The sequence below is a fragment of the Manis pentadactyla genome, chromosome 5 (assembly GCF_030020395.1).
Source record: "Manis pentadactyla isolate mManPen7 chromosome 5, mManPen7.hap1, whole genome shotgun sequence".
Taxonomy (NCBI): Eukaryota; Metazoa; Chordata; class Mammalia; order Pholidota; family Manidae; genus Manis; species Manis pentadactyla.
In genome coordinates, this window is record NC_080023.1 from 177,834,486 (window position 1) to 177,855,571 (window position 21,086).

Here is a 21,086-nt window from a genome sequence, read left to right on the forward strand (position 1 = left end):
TAGTTCATTCCCTCTGTCCTCTGTCCCCAGTGGCCACTCGGCCTGATGCTCAGCTGCTGGTGACCATGCCCAGGCAGGGCCTAAGGGCCACGTCCCGGCGCCTCCCTCCCTCCGCGCCCTGTCCGCTCCCGGGTGTAAGGCCTTGCCTTGCCCCGGCCAGCCCTGACTGGCCCTGAGGGGGGCCCTTGGGGCTGCCTTGCTGCACTCAGCGCCCGGCTTCCCGGGGCAGTTGTGCTCTGCTTCAGCCCCCACTTGGTTCCAGGCAATTGTTGCCGTGAGGGACTGTGGGCCCAGTGGGCCAGATCGGTCTTTGGAGAGAAACCAGAAATCTGGATCTTAGTGGGGAATTTTCCAGTTGTACAACGTTGGCAGCTCAGGTGAAACCATTCAAAACACTGGTGTGGGCCCCACAGACAGATGTGGACCATTTGTGGTCTGGCCCCCGGAGACCACGGACCAGGCCAGGTTGGGGGCTCTCCCCTTCCTTTGCTTCTGCACCAGCTCAGAGTCCTGCCTGCCCCACCTAACCCGTGTGCTTGGGCTCAGGAGAAGATGTGCGAGGAGGCGGCGTCGTTTGACCTGACCCCCCACGACGTGGCATCTGGATTGGCTGTCATAGACCAGGTTTTGGAGGAGCAGACGAGGCTGGCGCAGCAGGGTGAGCTCCGCTTGGACTGCAGCATGGACCCCACCAACGCAGGTGAGCCTCCAGGTCAGGAACCAAAGAGGGAGACCAAGACCCTGCAGGCCAGAATCTGCCCAGGGCCCCTCTTCAAGTCGGCATCTGGGGGCAGTGTCAGCTCTTTAAGAGGCTCCTCGGGGCCTTACAGCCCAGGCGGGTGGGTACTGCTTGACCATTCTGGCATCCTTCTGAAGACCTTATCATCCCTTCTCGGCGGGTACAGCCCTTCCCCCTCCTGTGTAAAAGTGAAAACCAAGTGCCTTGGCCTGAAAGGGTCATTTCTAATGACCTGTGAGCACTGCATGTATAGGCACCTCTTCCTGCGGATCCCTTCCTGCTGCTTTCCCTTCGCGGTGGCCAGCAGGTTGTATGCGGGCTGGTGAACACGGGGTCGTCAGATACTCTCCTGCCTTTGTTAGTGGGGCGTTTCCTCTGTTCAGCTGCGGCAGGTGTTCAAGTCTCCAGATGATACCTTGAACATGGGGTGCGGGTGTGAACCCCTGGCTTCCTCCCCTTCGTGATCACACGCGTGAGCAGGCACCGGAGGCCTGGCCGGCTCCGGGCCCTTCTCGGCAAGGGCGCTCTACCCTTGTGATGGGGGCTCTCCAGCCTCTGGGGGTGAGGCCTGCTCCGGCACAGGAATGGCATTTGTTGGTTTTGAACAGAAGTTCTCAAACACGGCTTCAGGACCCTTTATGTTCTTAACACTTACTGACCGTAGTTTGTGTGAGTAAATCGATTGGTAACTTCTGTGTTAGAAATGAACACCGGAGTTTTAAAGGATTTGCTTACTTACTTAAATAATAGCATTATAGGTTATAGTATCTTCCAGGGCTGCTCTAACGAAGTGCCACAAATTGCAGGGCTCACAGCAACAGACCCTTGTCCTCCCACAGTTCTGGGTCAGCGTCTGGAGTCCAGGGGTGGACAGGCCCGCTCTCCTGAGGGAGGTCCATCTGCTCCAGGCCTCTCCCTGCTGCTGGTGTTCTGGGCCTGCAGACAGGCTCTGCTCTGTCTTCACAGGGCTGCTCCCCTGTGTGTCTGTGTCCAAATCCCCTCTTCTCACAAGGACACCATCACTGCGTCGGGCCCACCCAGTCCACTGTGGCCTCACCTTAACTTGATCAAAGACTGTTTCCAGGAAGGTCCTAGTCACAGAGCTCCGGAGTTAGGACTTGAATATGTCTTTTTGGAGGACACCATCCAATCTGTAACATACTAACATTAACATTTTCTTGAATAATAACTGTTTTTAAAACTAGAAAAGTAGTGTTGTTTTGCTGTTTCACAAATCTCTTTAACATCTGGCTTAGTAAAAGGTAGTTGGATCTCACAGCTGTTTCTGCTTTTGCTGTGATGTGATGATCACATCATGTCCTGGCCTGGTGTCCTGCCGCCGCTGTGACAAGTCGCGGACCTGGGGCTGAAAGCCATACAGCCTTCTTCCGGTTCCCAGAAGTGCCAAATCGGTCAGCAGGGCCGCCCTCCTCTGGAGGCTCCCCGGAGAGTCCACTCCCCACCTTCCCTGGCCTCTGGAGGCGCCGCACTGTGAGGCTCGGAGCCCCGTCCTCCGCGGCCTGCTCCTGGGGCCACACCTTCTCTGCCTCTGCCCTCTGCCTCCCTCCTGCAAGGACCCTGGGATTCATCCGGGGCCAGCCGGACCGTCCGGGGTCATCTCCCAGCTCCGGGTCCCTTTTGCCTCAGCAGGTGACAAGGCGGGGTTAGGACACGAGCGTGTTCGGGGGCCATGGTCAGCCTAGTGCACGTAGCCTCTGCAAAATTGTGCAAGAGGGGAAAAGGCAAATAGCATGTTGTCATCATCGGTAGTAGCATCATGAGAATGGGCTTAGCCTGCAGCGCTCCCGGATGGTCTCAGGCTCTAGGCCTGTAGCCATACCTGCCACACCACCGGCCCCGGGGGCTCGCCTGTCCTGGCAGGGCCTGCCCGCTGTGCTCTGCTGGGCGAGCATCTCTTGTGGGTGAGCTGCCATTTGTTCAGCCATTTCCCTGTGGTCAGAATGTTTGCCTCCATGCTGCGTCCAGCACTGACGTCCTGTCTCTTCCCCAGAAAGCCATCTAGAAGCAGATTATCTGGTTGATAGCCATGTGTGTCTCTTAAACTTTGTTATTTCTAAATGTATTTTATTTTAAAGGTCACATGTTTAGAATTTTTCTCTGTGAAGCCCAGGAATCGTGTTGCTAAGTGCCTTTGCTGCTGGCTTTCCTGCGTCGAGGCTGTGGGTAGAGCAACGCCTCGCGGCCCAGGGCTCAGAGCTCCATCGGGGTGTCGTCTGCACCACCTCACGCAGTGTCCTGTGCTTCTGTCCCCTTCCTCGGGCACGCGCGGTGTCTCCCCGCCACCCCTCCCCTCCCCACCGAGGCCGCTCTTGTCGCGTCCCAGATCCTATGTCTGTTCCCCCTGGGCTCGCACGCCCCGCACCTTCCCTTCTCTAAAGATGCCGCTGTGCCTCGACTTCATCTCCACCCCTGAAGTAGTTCTCCTTATGATTCTTTTTGAGGTCTGTCACTTCATTTCTGAGTGTTTGAAAACCTGGTTTATATTGTTGTTTCATGTCTTGTATCTTTTTCTGAAATGTTGTTTTACTGTTTTTTTATGACTTAATTATGAAATAATTTCAAACTTAGAATTTGCTAGTATAAGGAACCCCTGCTTTTCTTTCCTCACACCCCCTCCCCACAACAGCTGACTTTCTGTCCCATCCGGGCAGCCTCCCGCCTGCAGACAGGTGGCTTCTGTTTCTGGGTCCTTCAGAGCAGTTGCAGTGGGCCACCCCTCTCCTGTCTCGGTGTATTTCCCAGTGACAGAGTCGTCCTCGTGCGACTGTGGGCAGTGATCCAGTGTGGAAATCAAGCGCTGATACTATGCTCTTGTCTAGGTGACAGACCCTGTTGGAATTTTCCAGCAAGAGCCAGGTGAAGCACCTGGCTGGGAGCTGGCTCTCTGTGCTCTTGTCTTTCCCAGCCTGGGCATTTTGAAGAGAAAGGTTAGCTGTGTCAAATCTGGGCCTGTCTGTTGTGTCTTCATGATGCCATACATTTCATGCATTTTTGGCAAGAATACCGCAGAAGTCTCACATTGCTGGTGACATGGACGTTGGTCACCGGTTGTGTGGAAATGGCCAGGTTTTTCTGTTGTGAGTTACCACTTTTCCATTTGTAGCTCGTGCACCTGTTAATGATTCTTCCCTGAGTCAGTGATTCCGGTAATGTTTGCACAATGACAGATGCCCTCACCCTGCCCTCCGTGTCTCAATTGGGTTCTCCCGTATGGAAGGTGTCTTAGTTTTCACAGCAGTGGGAGCGTCCACGCTCACATGTGTGCCGGTGGGAGCCCGTCGCACGGCCCTGGTGCTGCCGGCGCGGCCTCTCGGCTCTTCCTGCCCGTGTCTGTGCCTCCTGTTGGAGGTGAGGAAGCCAGTTTCCTTCTCCCCAGGAAACACCCAAGCAGTTGTTTCAGGACGGCTCACCTGTCCGCAGTGGATGAAGTCTGCTCGCCACAGCCGAGTGTCGGTTCACACCCTCTCATTGTCATTCTGGGAGCCCATTGTGGAAGTGCCTCATTCATGAGTTTCTGGGGTCGTTTCCTCCCCCTCTACTGGGGTTACATTAGTCATTTTTGGCTCATTTGTTTCTGTTTATATTTCGTATTTTATTCCATTTTTCTCCTTTGTTGATTTTATTTATTTATTTATTTTGAGCATTTGAAGCATTAGCGTGGTTCCAGAGGCCAGTCGTCGTATACTCAAGGGAAGTGTCTTGTTAGTTTCTGGTTTATCCTTTTTTGCTTTTTCTTCCTCCTAAAAGAAGTAGATATGGGCATATTTTTTTTCCCTTCTGTCTTGCACAAAGGATCACATTGTTATTTTTTTATGGATCCAGTGTGGAATGGATCTTGTTTGCATCTTGCTGGTTTTACTCGCTTGTGTTTCCTGTAAATGCCTCACTTTGCTGAGACTTCCCTTCCCTCTCCAGCGCCCGGCTCTCTCCTGTGGACTTTGCATATCTGCCTGACTGTTCGTATGGCATTCAGGTTGCTCCCAGTGTTTTGCAGTTACAAACTGCTGTGGCGAGTAGCCTAGTGCACATGTCCCTTTGTCTTGCTCAAGGTGTTTCTCAGGGTAAATTCCTTGAAGCAGGCGGTGGCTAAGTGGGAAACGCCCGACGTTTGCTGCGCCCTTAGGTATCGCAGACTTCTTCACAGGCAGCAGGGCGACGGGCTCCCAGTCCTGACAGCAGTGGGCGCTGTGTCTGTGTCCTGATGGCCTCGCCAACAGAATGTGACATCAGGCTTTCTGATTTTTGCCAGTTTAATAGATGAAAAAGAGATCTTTGTGTAATTCTGATTTGCTTTTCTCTCAGGGGTGATGGGGAACATCTCAGTTGCTCAAGCACCACCTATTCCTTTGGTGGCACCACCCAGATGGTGTGATGGGGGTCACTCCCTCTGCTCGCACCTGACGTCCCTGCTCCCTGCCAGGAGACATCTGAGGCTCCTCCTTTCCTTAGCCTGCTCGGCTGTGAGTTTCTCAGGCCTGACTTGGTTTTGTTAACCGTGATGGTCTGGAGGAGGCTTGGTCAGTATGTTGAAGAATGTCCCTGGCCTGGGGTGTGTCTGGTGTTTTCCCTATGGATTTACCAGGGCTTGGGGAGGAAGCGCTGTCCTGCATCCGCGCTATCCCCTCAGCCTGATGATGGAGTGCTGGCGCTGACCTTGACCGCCTGGCCCAGGTCGTCCTTGTCTGGGCCCTCCACGATCCCCTCCCCCCTCCTTCCCACACTGTCCTCCTGGGAGTCAGCAGGGCCCCCCGTGGGGGGGTGATCTCCCCAGGGGCTGCTTGCCGTGGCCAGCATGAGGCAGTGATTTCTCGGGAGTGCCAGCAGCGGCACAGAGCACACAGATCAGGCGTCGGTAGACTCATACCTGTGCTCGGGCACTGTCAGGAAGCCAAAAGACAGCCCGCAGGTTGGGAGTTACTTGCTGCCCATCATATATCTCACAAGGGCTTTGTATCTAAAATAGGTAAGAAACTCTTAGAACTCAACAAAAATGTGGCAAACAACAAAAGCTACAAATAGACATTTATTCAAAGAAAGTATCCAAATGGCTAAAATGCACATGAAAACACATCCTTCATCATCAGGGGGATGCAGCCAAAGCCACAGTGAGATGCCGCTTTATACCTCACAGGACGGCTGTCATACTACAGTGGGACCATGACAGGTGCTGCTGAGGCCCTGGAGCCTGGGGACCTTTTATATCAGGGCGACCACTTTGGAGACAGGCAGCTGCTAGGAAGTCAAGCCGCGGGTCACTGTGGACGCTGCTTGGCGTGCACAGTACTTGACCCCCTCTCAGTCTGGAGGCCAGAGGTTGGTTTCTCCTGAGGCCTTACCTGGTGTGTCAATGGTCAGACCCTGCTGCCCCTGTGTGCGGTGTGAGGTGGTGTGTTTCCTCACTGGGAGGTGTGCAGTGGCTGTCTCCTGCCCTGCTATGATGGAAGTGTCATACTCAATGCCTAGATCTGTTAATTTTCGGGGGATTGCCAGATGGTGATATGTTAAGTCCGTTGTTTAATTTATTACTAGGAGGAGTAATTCTTTAAGGGCACTTTTCACCTCATCTCTTCTGTTATTTCCTAATACCGTTTTTATAGGAAAGGCAGGACAAATGCTTTATTTTTTTTCCCCTTTATTTTTCCAAATTTTCAGATTTGGGAGTTGGCATTTATTCCCAACTTATTATTGGTCCCTTGTCACCAGGGGAGAAGAGTGGGTTTTAATGTCACCAGTGAGTCTGTGCAGGTGAACACAGTTGACGGTTGAGTGTGAGGGGAGGCTCATCATTCCTAAGGAGTCACGGGTCCGTCTTCAGCTGCCGGTGGGCCCAGGCACCCTTTGGATGTGGCCCCAGTAGTTGACAGTCAGGGTATTCCCTGCTCAACCATGCTTCCCACCCAGTCTGGAATCAGCACCATCTGCAAGAGGCCTTGGTTCCCTGGAATGGGGGATGCGGGCCCTGGGTGCCTTCATGGCTGGGTGGTTGTGGCCTGGGTCTCAGGTGGACAGTGGACAGGGCTCGTACTCACATGTACATACCCCCTGCGCTTGTGCCACTGCTTCTGGTTCAAGCTTGGGCTGCAGAGACTTCAGAGCCTCTTCTCAGACCTGTGTCCTCCCCACAGCAGGGATGCTGGCTCTTAGGATGTGGTCCGTAGAGTCAGAACAATGCTGACCTGCACCCCTGTGCTTTCTTCTGCCCAGGGCTGAACATGGAGCTGGAAGACATCGCAAAGCTGAAGAGTAAGTGCTGCCCCTCCGGCTGGCGGCTAGACAGGGGCCGGCCCCTGACAGCTGCTTGCCCGCAGTGATCCTGCTGCGCCTGGAGGGGGCCATCGACGCTGTCGAGCTGCCTGGAGACAAGAGTGGCGTCACCAAGCCTGGCAGGTGAGGGGTGGGGAGTGGGAGCTGGGGACAAAACGTACTGGGGGCTCGGTCCCCGCAGCGTTGTACCTGCCTGATGCCAGTGGCTACGGCCAGCTCCCAGCGAGCGAGGTCTGGCCCGCTGTGGGGGCCTCTCGTTTGGTCATGGAGAGCGCTGTCCCTGGTGCACAGTTCCCGGCCCCGTGCGTGGAGGCCCCTGCTTGCCCTGTCTCCCATTCCTCTGGCCCAGCCCTTTGACTGCTGCACAGTTGCTGTTTAGAAAGAGACACCTGCTTCCGTGCCTGCCTTCTGTTAGGACAGTCCTGCCAGCCGGTGCTTCAGGCCTCCAGTGGGCTCACAGTGTTCTGGGCAGCCACAGGCCCACAGTCTTCCCAGCTGCCCACAGCAGCAGGCTCGTTTCCCAGAGTTGTAGGAGGGACCACACTCGGGGGTTGCTTATAGCTCCCTCAGTGTACAGCTGACGGCTGTGCTGGGGTCCACGCCCAGGATTATTGAGGTGCAGAATGTTTGGAATGTTCTAGAGCCCTGGGCTGCCTGCCTTTTCCCTGAACCCGTCTGCTCAGGCCCCTTGCACGGGCCCCCAGTTGCCTGCCATGTGACCCAAGCTCCTCAGCCTGCCCACCCCACACCTCCTGTCTTTCCAGAGCTGCTCTTTGGGGCCCTGGCCCCCATCTGAGGCCTGAGCCCCAACACTCTGCCTCTTCCTCAGACTCACGTCTCCAGGGGGCTGCTCTCCTCCTGGGCTCCTGAGGGCAGAGGCTTCCCACCCCCAGGTTTGGCCTCCCCTCAGTGCTCAGAGCTTGTTGCTGCTGAGCGAAGGACACACGTAAAGCTGCTGGCCATGGCGTCCTGTCTGCTGGGCCTCTGCCGGGCTGAGCCTCCTCTCTCCTTGGCAGCTACATCTTTGAGCTGTTCGCCGAAGCCCAGATAACGTGTCAGACCAAGGGCTGCATCCTGGACTCCCTGGACCAGATCATCCAGCACCTGGCAGGACGTGAGTCCCCAGCGTGTGCTGTGCCCTGTGGCTGCCTTAACCCTACTGCCCTCAACTCAGGCTGCCACCTGCCACACCCCTGGGCAGGAGCTGGCCCCCGCAGTGCCCTTCCTGACCCGGGGACGCTGACAGATCGGTGCCGTTGGACTGGTGTGTCCTGTAGCGCCCAGGCCAGCTTTGCTGTTTCCTAGTAGGCCCTGTTCAAGGAAGATCGGCAAGGGGCCTGGTAGGTCAGTGAGCTGTGGGTCTCACCAGCTGCCCCCCAAGCCGCACCATGTCCTGTTCCTGCTCAGGGGGCTTCTGTGGAGCCATTTTCCAGAGGCTTTGCTGGGCTTTGGGGTGGCCTCTTTCATGCCACTGCCCCAAGGGCTGAGGTAGAGTTTGGTGGCTCCTGAGGCCAGAGGGCCTGGCCTTCCCTGGTGGTGTTGGGGTGCTTAGCACCCTCTCCTTCCACAGGTACAGGGCTGTTCAACAACACAGCGGGACTGCAGAAGCTTGCGGATATCATCCAGGTAGGGACGGGCTTGCAATGAGGGTGCAGGTGTCCCCTTTCCTGATTTGTCTGGGCGCTTCTGGGCTTGCACTGATTCTAGATATGGGGCAGGATAAGGCGCCTGCCCACGTCTCAAATGAGCACCCCAAGGCCTGGCCCCTCTCAACCTGGATGCACAGCGCAGGCCTTGGGGAGTGGCCATGCTCGGCCACTCCTAGCCAGTTATGTCCACTCAAGAGCCAGGGCTAGGTGGGGAGTGAGGGCTGTGGGGGTGAGGGCCTAGAGTGGTGCCCCCGGTTTTCAGACAGGCCTGCTGGCTCTTGCCCAGCCAGCGGCTCTCACGTTTTCTCAAGTTTTTTCCTCAAACATCTTAGAGGAAAGTCAGAGTGAGAGCCCATTATGGAGGTGAGGGGGGTGGAAGGGCATGGACTGTGCCCCTAGCCCCAAGTCTGCCTGCCAGGTCTGCCATACCCAGAGAAAGCTCAGATGAGCAGGGTTTGTTCAGATGATGCCCGTGAGCCCAGGCGGGGTCCCTGGGGCTGTTGGGAGTCAGTGGGCATGGTCCCCACATCCTCTGGGCCAGATCAGCCTCACTCTGGGCTCTGGGATGCATTTTGGGGTGGGGACAGCCACCCGGGGTCCCTGAGCCCTTCTACTGTATGCAGACCCCATCTTTCCCTGGCCAGGCCACCAGTGGGGATGTCACATGCCTCAGGGTTGCTGGACACGACTGCTGCCTGACCCCCAGCGTGCTGTCCTTTGGTCCAGCCGAGCCATTTCTCAGCTCAAGTGGTCGAGCCTCTGCTCGAGGAGATGGGTGGGGGTTACAGGAAGTGGGGACGTCCCAGGCCTTTGCTGCCTGAGGCCACAGCCCAGCCTGACTGCTGGGTCTCTGGGCAGCCCCGACCCCTCTGTCTACATCTCTGGCCACCTATCCACACTGCCCTGTCTGTCTTGAAGTCCCTGCTCCTGGGAAGTAGGCTCTGCCGGTCCACCCTGCGGCCCTTCCCGTCCAGGCGCCTGGCTGAGCCCCAGGCCTGCACAGCTCCTGCCCTCCCTGAATGCCCATTTAGGGGACAGCTTTCCCCCTCTAGACCCTCTGGAACCTGAACACCGCTCACCCTGGGGGTTGGGATTTCCCCCGGCGGCTGCTCTGAGTAGCCCCTGGCTGTGCCTCTGTCTCCACCTGCCCGGCCGCCTGCGAGCCGGTGCGCACCCTGGTGAGGCCCGTCCACTGGAGGAAGTGTGGCTTCATCACTTCCTGCCGGGGCTGCGTGTCTCATGCTGGCTCCTGAGCAGCTGCAGCACACAACTCCTGTGGGGGTGCAGGTGTGCTGGGAGGGTCTAGACGGGGTCAGCAAGCCGGGGCCTCGGCCAGGAGGTGGGGTCACATGGGCGGCCTGTATTAGCGCTACCCTGCGAGGCCCAGCTGGGCTGGAGACCCCACGCCTCTTCACACTCCAATCCCCTTGCGCTTTGTGTGAGACAGACCCGGTCTCAAGGGGGAATGAGGCAGGAGGGTGGGAGAGCAGGCGGTGTAGAGAGGAGCCCCAAGGCTCAGGCCAGAGATGCCCCTGAGATGGCCTGAGACCCGCTCACCCTCTGAACTGGTCCCAGTGGGAAGCTACAGGGGCACAGATGCCATGCTTACCAGCCCCGCCGAAGGCATCGGGCAGGATCAGCAGCCGGCCCACGGTGGGAGCGGTCCCATGGCCCTGGAGGCACAGTGTGGAGAGGGGAGGGGATCTGAGAGGCACACGGCAGCGACAGGAGTGGCCAGTGAGGATGCTGGCAGTTGTCTAAAACCCTTCCTGTCCCTTGGGGCCTGAGGGCTGAGGTCCAGTCTGCAAAGAAAGCCACTGCCCACCGTGGCTCTCACCTGCTCACGGCTCCTCTGGCTCCTTAGAGAAGTGGTGTGTTCTTCCTGTCCCTACAGGCAGACACTTGGGTAAAATGCAAGGCCAGACATTTGGCTTCTGAGCAGTGAAGCTGACTTTTGAAGCTGCTCTGCCTGGGTGCTCATGTGTCAAGGACGGCTGCCCTTGGGCCGTGCTCCCAGCAGCACTGTGTGCCCACACACCCGCGGGCAACGTGCATGTGTGCCAGCCCCCCTCTCCGCTTTGCTCTCTCGCCCTTGCAGCCCGGTGTCTGTCGCCTGTTCCTGGCCATCTTTCCTAGCACATTAACTGCCTGTGCGTGCTGCCCACGCTCCCAACCTCCCTGACCGCGTGTGTGCACCTGTTCCGCCTTTGTTCACGGCGTTGTCTTGTTGCTCTAGATGTGGGTGTTTGGTGTCAGGCAGTACAAGGTCCTCCTCTTGACCTTTTAAGCTCACCCTGGCATGCTCTCCACCAGGTGGATTTCCAGTCAGCCTGTTCACTTGTGGTTATAGTTTTGACTGGAACACACAGGACTTTTAGGTTATTTGGGGAAAGCCAGCAACCCCACGAGGTTGAGTGCAGCTTGCAGGCCTGTCACAAGGTGGCGAGGCCTCTGTTCCCAGGGGCGTATCACAGTTCGCGCCCCAGAGGGGTGCTGCGCACCTTGCGGTGAGGGCCCGCCGTGCTCATTACCAGGAGCCCGCCGACGTCCCTCTGCTGGTCTCGTGTGAAGCTGACTTTTGGGTGAAGCAGTTTGTCGCTTGGTTTCCTCGAGTGTCCTAAGTAGACACGGCGTTTGTGACATGCAGTGTTCTGTGCCTCCTTCCCCAGCATCTGTCCCTCCTGTCACTCTTCCGTGGCTTATTGTGTTGGGCAAGAGTGCAATCCTGTTTGCTTAGGGAACAACTCATCCCTTTGCTTTGGGAGTGAACGCAGGTCCTTTCCCCTGGCTCTCTGACCCGGCCCAGGGGGAGGAGAGAGGGCAGGGTCACCTGGGCCCCAGGCCCTGTGAGAGCAGCAGACAACCCGCAGGGAGGGGCGGGGAGGTGTGAGCTCCTGCCCCTTGGCCTGGGCCCGGTGCTGGGGATGCTGTCAGCCTGAGGTAGGGGCTGGCAATGACAACGCCCTGAGGCCTGTCTGTCCTGTGTAGAGGGCGACTGGCAGGAGTGGTGGCCTCTGGTGTGTCCTGCTGACTTCATCCCTTGTATTTGCTTCCAGATTGTGTTCAGTGTGGACCCTGCCGAGGGAGGCCCTGGTGCCATGGTGGGAACTGGGGTTTCTCAGTCCTACAAGGTGGGGACCACCTCCAGGATTGGGGGTTCCTGGGTGGGGGTCTCGGTCCTATAAGGTAGGAGCCACCTGTCCATTCCACCCTCCAGGTACATATCCACCCTGATGCTGGTCACCGGAAGACAGCTCAGCAGTCGGACACCTGGAGCACCCCAGCAGCCAGAAAACAAGGTACAGCGCCCAGGGCGGGGACGTGCCCCCTGCTCAACCTCATGTGGTGCCCTGTCTGGCTGTGGTCCTCTCAGCCACCTGGTGGTTCTGGCCAGCTCCTGTGAGTCCAGCCATCTATAGGAAACCTCACCACTTGCCCTCTGAAGTCAAAGTGTCAGCTGGAAAGACCTCGGCCCCACTGGGGACATTTCCAGTAGGGGCTGGCCACAGAGCCCCAAGGGCTTACAGAGACCCTGCCAGCACAAGGCCCACACCGTCCAGTGGGGGGCAGATGCTGGGTGCTGGCCGAGGGTCGCTCAGGTCCCTCTGGTGCCCGCCCAGCTGCCCTGAGAGCCGCTCTGAACTCAGGCCTCGTGCCATGTCCTTGCCTCATTCGCTCTGCATGTCTTGGAGCTGGGCCGTTCGGGGATGGCGGTCTGTGCCAGGCACGCTGCAGCCCTTGGTGTGGGGCTAGCCCATGCTGGCCAAGGCGTGTGTCCCCACGGTGCTCAGCCTTGGCAGGTATCCCAGCCCACCCCAGGTGAAGCTTAGCACCCCTGTGCTTCAGCCTCTTGGATGGGGGGTGCGGCCCAGCGTGTCCGGGGCAGCGGGTCCTGCAGTCAGGTACATTCTCTGGCTGCTACTCAGGGCGGCTGGTGACCCACCCCTGCCCACCTGAGCTCCAGGCCCAGCCTGCAGCTGGCAGTCCCTTGAGCCACATGCCTTCATGGGCTGCTGTCTGCCATCCATGGAGCTGAGCAAAGAAAGAAGGGCTGGGAGCCTGGGCAAGGCCTGCGCTGGTGAGAGGCCTGCCATGTGGCCTTAGCAGGTCACTCAGCCTCCAAGCAGGAAGTGGGTTCTGTGAGCTGGGAGACCGGTGCACCCTCCCACGGCATTTGTGTGGTGACAGGAGCCTGTCTCTGCCTTGGGCCAGTGCCCGATACCTCCCTGCACATCTGCCTCCTCTCCACACGGGGCCAAGCGTGACCTCTGGCAGGGTGCACAGGTCCCAGGGTAAGTGAGGCATGGTAACTCCTGAATCCTGTACCTCTGAGAGCATGTGAGTTCTCAGAAATAGCCACTCCCTGGTTGGGCATTTGTAGGAAATTAGGTCATCTCTGGCTTTACTGAGAAGCTCCAGTTATGTGTGAGCAAGGGTCATGGTGGGGGCCAAGGCCCTGGACAGAGGTGAGAACACCCTGGCCGGGGCTCCCAAGTCCCCGCATTCCTCCCTAAAGCAGGGCCTTTCTGAAGGTGGAAGAGGGTTCTCTGGCCCCGGAAAGTGGTTTATTCTTTTCTGGACACGTCCCTCATCCTGACCTTGACTTCAGAGCCCTATTCTAAGTCATCGTGCTTGTGCCTGCGGAGCAGGGGAGGTGGGCGGGCGTGCTGCCTGCCCTGGGGGCGCTGCTCTGCTCCCCCCATGCCTGCGACCTTGTCCTGCACTTCCTGCCTCCGCCACCGGGGGCTTGGCGCCCTCTCGCACTTCCGCCAGGAATGTCCGCAGGCTGGGCTCAGCTTCCTGCTCTCTGCGCCCTGAGCCACATGGCGGTCTCTTTAGAAACAGGCTGGGGCTGGCTCATCTGAATGGAGGTGATCCCAGCCTCTGTCCCTGGGGCTGCTGTGAGGCCGCTTCCTGCTCCCGGAACCCCCAGGGAGGGCCAGCTCCCAGGTCAGCGCAGAGCTCAGGCAGGGCCCCCATCAACAGGCATGCAGGGAGCAGGGCCCAGTGGCTGCCTGTGACACTGCAGATGGCAGTAGGGAGGTGGTGCCCTGAGGCCTCCTCCCCCTCGGGGTGCCTCCCTGGCCCAGGCCCACAACTGTCTCCCCCAGGGAAGGTGCTGAGTTACTGGTGCTTCAGTCCCGGCCTCAGCATGCGTGAGCTGGCCCGTCAGGGCGTCCGCTGCCTCATCCTCACCAGCGGCACGCTGGCCCCTGTGACCTCCTTTGCCCTGGAGATGCAAATGTAAGTGCCCTTGGGGCCCTGAGGCCACCCCACCTCCGGCTGTCGGCCCCAGGGGCTCAGGACCTTATGGGCCCCAACCCCCTTCGGTCCCTCAGCCCTTTCCAAGTCTGCCTAGAGAACCCACATGTCATCAACAAGCACCAGATCTGGGTGGGCATCGTCCCCAAAGGTCCAGACGGAGCCCAGCTCAGCTCTGCCTTTGACAAACGGTAGGGGGCCCGACGGGCAGGGAGGTGGGCAGGTGGAGCACTGGGCTCTGGTGGCAGCGGCTTCCTGTCTGCAGGTTCTCCGACACATGCTTGTCCTCCCTGGGGAAGGCGCTAGGTGAGTGAGTGCCTGGGAGCCCTTGGCCCCAGGCTGCCCTGTCCCGAGCCCCCACCCAATTCTGTGGTGTTGGGGGCCCGTCTCACCTCTCCGCAGCCTTGCTCTCCCTGGGGCGTGCAGGGGCCTCTGCAGACCCCCGTCCCGCTGACCACAGCCTTGGCACTTATAGGCAACATCGCCCGCGTGGTCCCCCACGGGCTCCTGGTCTTCTTCCCGTCCTACCCCGTCATGGAGAAAAGCCTGGAGTTCTGGCGGGTATGTCCCCCTCTGTGCCTCCTGGGGGTGGAAGGGGAGCCCCAAATGGCCAGGGGTCTGGTAGGGCCCCAGCATGTGCCTTTGAGAAGGTGAAGTGCAGTCCTTGGCAGGCCAGGCCTGACGGGTGCCCATCCCCACCCCCTCCCACAGGCCCACGACTTTGCCAGGAAGCTGGAAGCTCTGAAGCCTCTGTTTGTGGAGCCAAGGGGCAAAGGCGGCTTCTCGGAGGTCTGAGCTCCCCAGGGCCCTGCTGCCCCTCGTGGCTGCCCAGGCTTCCTGCCACCCTGACCAGGAGCTCAGCCAGCTCCAGGCTACCTGGCTGAGGTCCTGCCTGGGTCCAGCACGTCGCCCTTCAAGGAGTCTGGGCACAGGGATGGCGGCAGCAGATTTGTGTCTGAAGGGTGGCAGTGAAGCACGGCTCCCCTGCCTCCTGGCCCTGGGCAATGGGGTGCCTGGGCTTCTGGGAAACACCGAGCAGGCCCTGGGTGTTGGGTCCAGGCCAGCCTGAGAACCCATGCCACGAAGAAGCTTCCAGAACCCTGCTTCCCCTGTAACCCCCTCCTGCCTGGGATGATCCTTCCTTTCAGAGGATGAGACCAGGGAGGATGGGGTCTGGCTCACAGAGGGTCCAGGGGCCAGGGATGACCAGCCTCTCCTAACAGGTAATGGATGCCTACTACACGAGAGTCTCCTCGCCTGGGTCCACCGGGGCCACCTTCCTGGCTGTGTGCCGGGGGAAGGTGAGGCGTCTGTTCCCCACCTGGTGCCTGTGCCCGTGGGAGCTCACGGCTCACGACCCGGGGCTGCACTGTGGGTGGGACAAGCTCGTTGCCTTGCTGGGGCCTGACATCCAACAAACGAGTTAGGAGGGCTCAGCCCTCCCGGCCTGGCTGGGACTGGCCCTGGGATGAGCACTGGGTCCCTCGAAGAACCCGGTGGGAAGGACAGAGGTGGCTTTGAAAATGTGGGCCTCAGCTGTGGGATACTGGGGCCATGGACCCCAGGCAGGGCTGGCCCGCTGTTAGAGGCTTCTCCCGCCTTGTCCATACCTGGGAGCATGTGGCTCTGAGGGTCTGAGCATGGCAGACCCTTGGGGGAAAGTCCTGGACTGGTGTGGAGGCGGGCTCGGGAAAAGAATGCCCACCGTCTCTCAGGCCAGTGAGGGGCTGGACTTCGCAGACAGGAATGGCCGTGGTGTGATCGTCACAGGCCTTCCATACCCACCACGCATGGACCCCCGGGTGCTCCTCAAGATGCAGTTCCTAGATGAGCTGAAGGGCTGCAGCGGGGCCAGGGGCCAGGTGAGATGCTTAGGGTGTCGGGGGGTGGTGGCAGGTGACGTGCTCTGGGCAGGCAGCAAGGGCTTGAGCCCCCATGACCAGGCGTCCGCCTCCTGCCCCACAGTTCCTCTCTGGGCACGACTGGTACCGGCAGCAGGCGTCCAGGGCTGTGAACCAGGCCATCGGGCGGGTGATCCGGCATCGGCATGACTACGGGGCTGTCTTCCTCTGTGACCACAGGTGTGGCCCTCCACGCACACAGGCCCCCATCCTCAGACTCGGAGCCCGGGAGGTGGGCTGTGTTGTGGGCAGGGCACTCGGCTGACAGCTGCCCTGCCAGGTTCACCTGTGTGGATGCCAGAGCCCAGCTGCCCTCCTGGCTGCGCCCCCATGTCAAGGTCTACGGCAGCTTTGGCCACGTTGTCCGAGACGTGGCCCAGTTCTTCCGAGTCGCTCAGAAAACTGTGAGTCCTGAACGCTTAGTTGGCCCTGCCTGCATGCCTACTCAGGGGAGGCCTGGCAGGACCCCCAACTGCTTTGTGACTATCCAGATGCCAGTGCCAGCCCCCGTGGCTGCTGCCCCGAGTCTGGGCAGGGGAGGAGGAGCTGTCACGGTGGCTGTGTTGCCCAGCCCTCTTTCCACCAGGAAAGCCAAGAGCCTAGATGTGCACATCCCCAGCCTGAGGAGGGGACCCACAGGTGTGTGTGGCTGGTGGCACGCTGGGCCTGATGCCCACTGTGCCCAGCCGAGCCTGAGTGGCGGTTGGGGGGACCTAGCTCACCCCACCCTGCCCCCAGGCAGGCTTCGCTGCCCACACACCTGTTCTCTCAGGACCGCCGGCCACCGGGGATGCTGAGGGCAGCCTGTGTGTGGAGTATGAGCAGGGGCCAGTCCACACCCAGCGGGGGCCTGTGGGGTTGCTGGCTGCCCTGGAGCACAGTGAACAGCTGGCGGACAGGCCCAGGGACGAGGCCCTCCCCCCGGATGAGGAGGTGCGGGGGGCTGGGAGTCTGGGGGTGGACACAGACCCCACGCTCTACCTGGCAGCCTCCGGCACCTCTGTGCTCATGCCTGTGAATCCCTTTGTCAAGGGGCGGTCGGGGGGTTGAGCACAAAACCTGGCGATGCTGTGTGCCGCCTCGGCGTGGCTCCTGGGCCTCAGCTGCTCCCCTGCATGCTCTCTGGGCAGTCAGGGTGAGTGCCGCTTGGGGTGCAGCTCCTGCTGCAACGCTGGCCCTTTCAGGAGCCTGAGCTGTGGGCAGGACCCAGCTCCTCCCCCAGGGCCTTTGTCCAGCAGCTGGGGACTTCCCAGCCTGACCAGGCTCCCTGCATCCTCCTTCCTGTGGGGCAACATTCCTCGTCCCTCGTCCCCTCCCCCTGGCCCCCTCCCCGTCCTGCCCTCTGGGTACTAGAGGGAGCCCAGCTGCCCTCAGCAGGCAGCAGCCCCTTTCCCAGCAGTCACCCTCAGTTACTGCAAACTGCGTGTGCTGAACCTGCTCCTGGGCTTTGCTTCCTACAAGCCAGAGGGAGGCTGGAGGCGTTACTCGGAGAGGGCCCTTCTCACCGCTGCGGGCCCAGGCACAGGTCCCGGGGGGCTTCGGGGACCCTGAGGGGGTGGGCCCAGACAGAGCTGTCGCCCTCAGGCACAACGCTGCTCCACTCTGTCCCTTCCGTGTGAGAAGAGGCCGGTGGGCGAGCAGAGAAGCAGGAGGAGGATCAGGCTGGTCAGCGGCCCGGTACGTGAGCTGCCCCAGATGCGCCTGGGGACTTGGGAGATAGGTGGTCCCTGGGGCCGCCCACGAGTAGAGTGTGAGGTGAGAGCGAGCCAAGCCCACCCTCTGTCCTAGCGCCGGCGGGATGGGCTCTAGAAGTGGTCTGGAGAGCAGAGCCAGGCACGGGAGCCGGCTGGGCCTGTGGGTGGGCAGTGGGTGTGCAGGGCTCCCTGCTGCCCTCTCGGGGAGGAAATGCAGGCCCAGGCACTGATGAGGCGCATGGCCTCGGCACCCACATCTCCAAGGCCTGTCGCGCCCCCGCCTTCATTTTGGCTGGAACGTTCACAGACAGTTCAGCCCAGGCCTCACGCCGTGTTAGCTGCATCTCAGCAGCCAAGCCCGCTTGCCCTGGCAGCCCCCACACTGCTCTTCAGCGCCCAGGGCCCAGCTGCGTCCCGTCCCCGCTGCTACGAGCGTCTTCGCACTTGTTAGGCCTGTGTGGATCCCAGGTCTCACATATTCATGCTTTGAGGGCATTTCAGACAGCCATAAAGCGCACAGAACAGGACAGTTCCTGCAGGGCACCGGGGCAGTGCCATGGCTGTCTCGGACTCCTTCATGTTTATGGGGTCCCAGCAAGTCTCCCCAGCGTGGGGTGGTTCCTCTGAGTCCTGCAAACTTGTGGTCAGATTCGGACTTCTTGTTTTTACTCTTTTGGGAGAGCACTTTGTGGGTGGTATAGTGGGGTCCACAGACCCATAGGCTCCTTCCCAGCCAGGAGGAAGCCACGCCCTGGCCCCTTAGCAGCTTGAGTATGGGGCCTGCTGCCTGGCCGCCCCGGGCGGTGACGGGCCCTCAGCAGGAGTGTGGATGCTGACATCCGATCAGGGGCTTTCACCTTCCCAGTCTCAGATGAGAGCAGTTAAGAGCAACTGAGTCACGGCCTGAGCCAGGAAGCCTCCGGAAAGCCCCGCGTGCCACTGCCTTTGTCCATGTCCCTTGGCTTCTGGGAAGACCTGGGCGGCGCCTGGGGGGACTGATGCCGTCAGGAAGTGGGCTTGGTGCCAGAGGCTGAGCCTCTGAGGCCCTGCTGGATGGGGCCTGGGGAGCCTGGGCCCCTCCTGTCTGGTTTCACACTTCCTTGTCATGGGTCCAGTGTCAGGGCAGAAGTGCCCCTTGCGGTGGGCCAGCTGTCTTCAGAGCCAGGGTACCCACTGCAGTGTGCCTGCTGTGGGCGCGAGGAGCTTGGTGAGGCAGAAGCCCCCAGCCTGGAAAGCAGAGCTACATTCTGCCCCCTTGCTGCTCTCAGGGCCACAGCCATCTTACTGAAGCCACCATGTGAGGGTCCCCTGCCGGCTGCCCTCGGTGTGCCCTGGGATTGGGGCGTCCTCCCCAGCGGCCACCCTGTCAGGCAGCAGGCCCCACAGCAGCTCACTGCCCTGGGCACAGGGGAGGTTGGGGGCTGTCTGATGGGTGCCTGGCCATGTGTGCAGCAGGAGGGGCCAGCAACTGGAGCGCAGGCGGGCAGGGCCAAGCTGTTCATGGTGGCTGTGAAGCAGGCGCTGAGCCAGGCCGACTTCGACACCTTCGCCCAGGCCCTGCAGGGCTACAAGGGCTCTGACGACTTTGCGGCCCTGGTGACTGGCCTCCGCTGCCTCTTTGCTGAGGACCCCAAGAGGCACAGACTGCTCCAAGGTGCCCTGGCCTGCAGAGACCCCAGGGTGGGCCACGGGGTGCACAGTTGTCCCGGTTCCCTAGAAAATGGGGGGTGGCCCACAGTCCCGGGACCCAATGGCACAGTGGCTGCAGTTTGTAGGACCGACAGGCTCAGGCATCTCCTCCCTACAGGCTTCTACCAGTTTGTGCGGCCTCACCACAAGCAGCAGTTTGAGGAAGTCTGCCTGCAGCTGACAGGCCATGGCTGCGGCTTCCAACCTGAGCACAGCCTTCCCAGGAGGCAGTGGACACAGCCAGCCCTGGAGCCCAGTGGTGAGCAGGGCCCCACCCCAGGTAGGGACCCACCTGAAGGCAGGTGTCGTGGGAGCCCAGGAAGGTCAGATCCCCTGCCCTCAATCCAAGGGGACTTCACAGCGTGAGAGTCACCCCTCCTGTCTGGGCTTGTTGCCCACTGAGGTGTCCTTAAGACTGCCCCCCATTGCCCCGGCCACCCTGTTAAGGGGTGGCCAGCACCCTGTCCTGCTCCCCAGCATCTCGCCATGTCAGAGGGTGTGGTCTGAGGAGGGTGGAGACCCAGTCTCCCCTTGGACAAACCTGCCTTCTCCCCCAGGGAGCACTCCAGACGCTTGGGAACCAACTGGTGGCTCCTCGTGTCTCCGAGTTTCTTCAGGAAGGAGGCAGACAGATGCCAAGCTAACCCTGTCCCGGGGCGCAGCCAGGCAGCTGGACCCAGGAGAGCACCTGAATCAAGGCCAGCCCCACCTGGCCTCTGGGCCGCACCCCACAGGTACACAGTCCCTGCAGAAGCTCCAGTCCAGAGCTGGCCCGCAGAGCTGGTGGGGAGGAGGCCCTGGGGCTGTCCCCCTGAGCAAGGGCCCAGCGGTGTAGGGATGCTCCAGGAGCTCCTGGGTCCTTGGGCTTCCGATCCCGCCTGGAATGTGTTCACCTCCCACCAGGAGACCCCAGCGACTGTCCCCAGGAGGGGCCCAGAGCCAGCAGAGCAGAGAAGCAGGGCCAGCCTGCCGTGAGTGCCTATCTGGCTGATGTCCGCAGGGCCCTTGGGTCCTCAGGCCGCAGCCAGCTGCTCGCAGCACTGACTGCCTACAGACGTGACGACGACTTCGAGAAGGCCATGGCTGTGGTGGCCGCACTCACCACAGCGAGGCCTGAGGACCTGTCCCTGCTGCAGAGCAAGTGGCTATGGGGCCGAGGCTGAGTGGGCAGGAGGGCCAAGGGTGCTTTCTGGGGGTGCTGTGTGGGGTGCACTTGGAGGCTGGGCTGAACAGCTCTCCCCACAGGGTTTGGCATGTTTGTGCGTCCATGCCACAAGCCACAATTCCGACAGATCTGCAAGGACCTGATGGGCCTGGCTGCCCCCGGACCTGGGGGGCCAGGATCCCGGGAGCGGAGTCCCACCTCGCCTCCAGATCTCTCCCATGGGGCTTCTGGGCCTGGTAGGGTGGCCTGCCCTGTCACGCCCAGAGCCCCACTTGGTTGGCCCTGGAAGGGGTGGGTAGCCAGAGAAGCACCGGTGCCCCTTGGACTCCTTCCTCTGTCTCCAGGCTCCTCACAGCCTGGCAAGACCCAGCGCAAGATCACCTCCTTCCTTAGTCCGAGGCTGGCCGGGGCTGCCCTGCAGCAGCCACAGCCCCAGTCGGGTAGGTTCTGGGTGGGGGCTGCAGGGCAGGGTAGCCGTGCTGGCCCTGGGCGCTCACAGCAGCCCCCTTGCAGCACATGCGGCGTGTCCTGGCTGCGGGGCAGAGGACACAGTCCCTTTCCAGTGCCCCTCCTGCAGCTTCCACCGCTGCCGGGCCTGCTGGCGACGGTGCCTCCAGGTGGGCAGCCTGGCCTCATGGGCATGGGTGGGCTGTGTGTTGGGGCAGACTGCAGTGTCTGGGTATGTCCAGCACCTCTGCCTCC

General features: G+C 60.5%; 1 protein-coding gene across 22 annotated transcripts in view; it reads left to right on the forward strand.

Moving 5' to 3' along the window:
• Positions 1 to 21,086, forward strand: part of RTEL1 (regulator of telomere elongation helicase 1) — a 29,832-nt gene that overhangs the window by 8,297 nt on the left and 449 nt on the right. For 2 of the 22 annotated variants that reach the window (XM_057503171.1, XM_057503187.1), the window contains 26 exons: positions 547 to 700; positions 6,965 to 7,003; positions 7,069 to 7,147; positions 8,041 to 8,138; positions 8,595 to 8,650; positions 11,730 to 11,804; positions 11,891 to 11,972; positions 13,785 to 13,917; positions 14,013 to 14,126; positions 14,201 to 14,241; positions 14,411 to 14,496; positions 14,647 to 14,724; positions 15,159 to 15,236; positions 15,651 to 15,797; positions 15,901 to 16,016; positions 16,117 to 16,240; positions 16,423 to 16,475; positions 16,575 to 16,769; positions 16,869 to 16,971; positions 17,421 to 17,513; positions 18,983 to 19,184; positions 19,338 to 19,499; positions 19,777 to 19,953; positions 20,123 to 20,356; positions 20,465 to 20,824; positions 20,898 to 21,001. In XM_057503171.1, coding sequence (XP_057359154.1) covers positions 547 to 700; positions 6,965 to 7,003; positions 7,069 to 7,147; positions 8,041 to 8,138; positions 8,595 to 8,650; positions 11,730 to 11,804; positions 11,891 to 11,972; positions 13,785 to 13,917; positions 14,013 to 14,126; positions 14,201 to 14,241; positions 14,411 to 14,496; positions 14,647 to 14,724; positions 15,159 to 15,236; positions 15,651 to 15,797; positions 15,901 to 16,016; positions 16,117 to 16,240; positions 16,423 to 16,475; positions 16,575 to 16,769; positions 16,869 to 16,971; positions 17,421 to 17,513; positions 18,983 to 19,184; positions 19,338 to 19,499; positions 19,777 to 19,953; positions 20,123 to 20,356; positions 20,465 to 20,824; positions 20,898 to 21,001 — 3,183 coding nt within the window. Of the gene's footprint in view, positions 1 to 546; positions 701 to 6,964; positions 7,004 to 7,068; positions 7,148 to 8,040; positions 8,139 to 8,594; positions 8,651 to 11,729; positions 11,805 to 11,890; positions 11,973 to 13,784; positions 13,918 to 14,012; positions 14,127 to 14,200; positions 14,242 to 14,410; positions 14,497 to 14,646; positions 14,725 to 15,158; positions 15,237 to 15,650; positions 15,798 to 15,900; positions 16,017 to 16,116; positions 16,241 to 16,327; positions 16,476 to 16,574; positions 16,770 to 16,868; positions 17,023 to 17,420; positions 17,514 to 18,982; positions 19,185 to 19,337; positions 19,500 to 19,776; positions 19,954 to 20,122; positions 20,361 to 20,464; positions 20,825 to 20,897; positions 21,002 to 21,086 lie in introns of those variants that run through there. The other 20 variants (XR_008998056.1, XM_057503183.1, XM_057503186.1 and 17 more) reach the window with 20 other exon arrangements.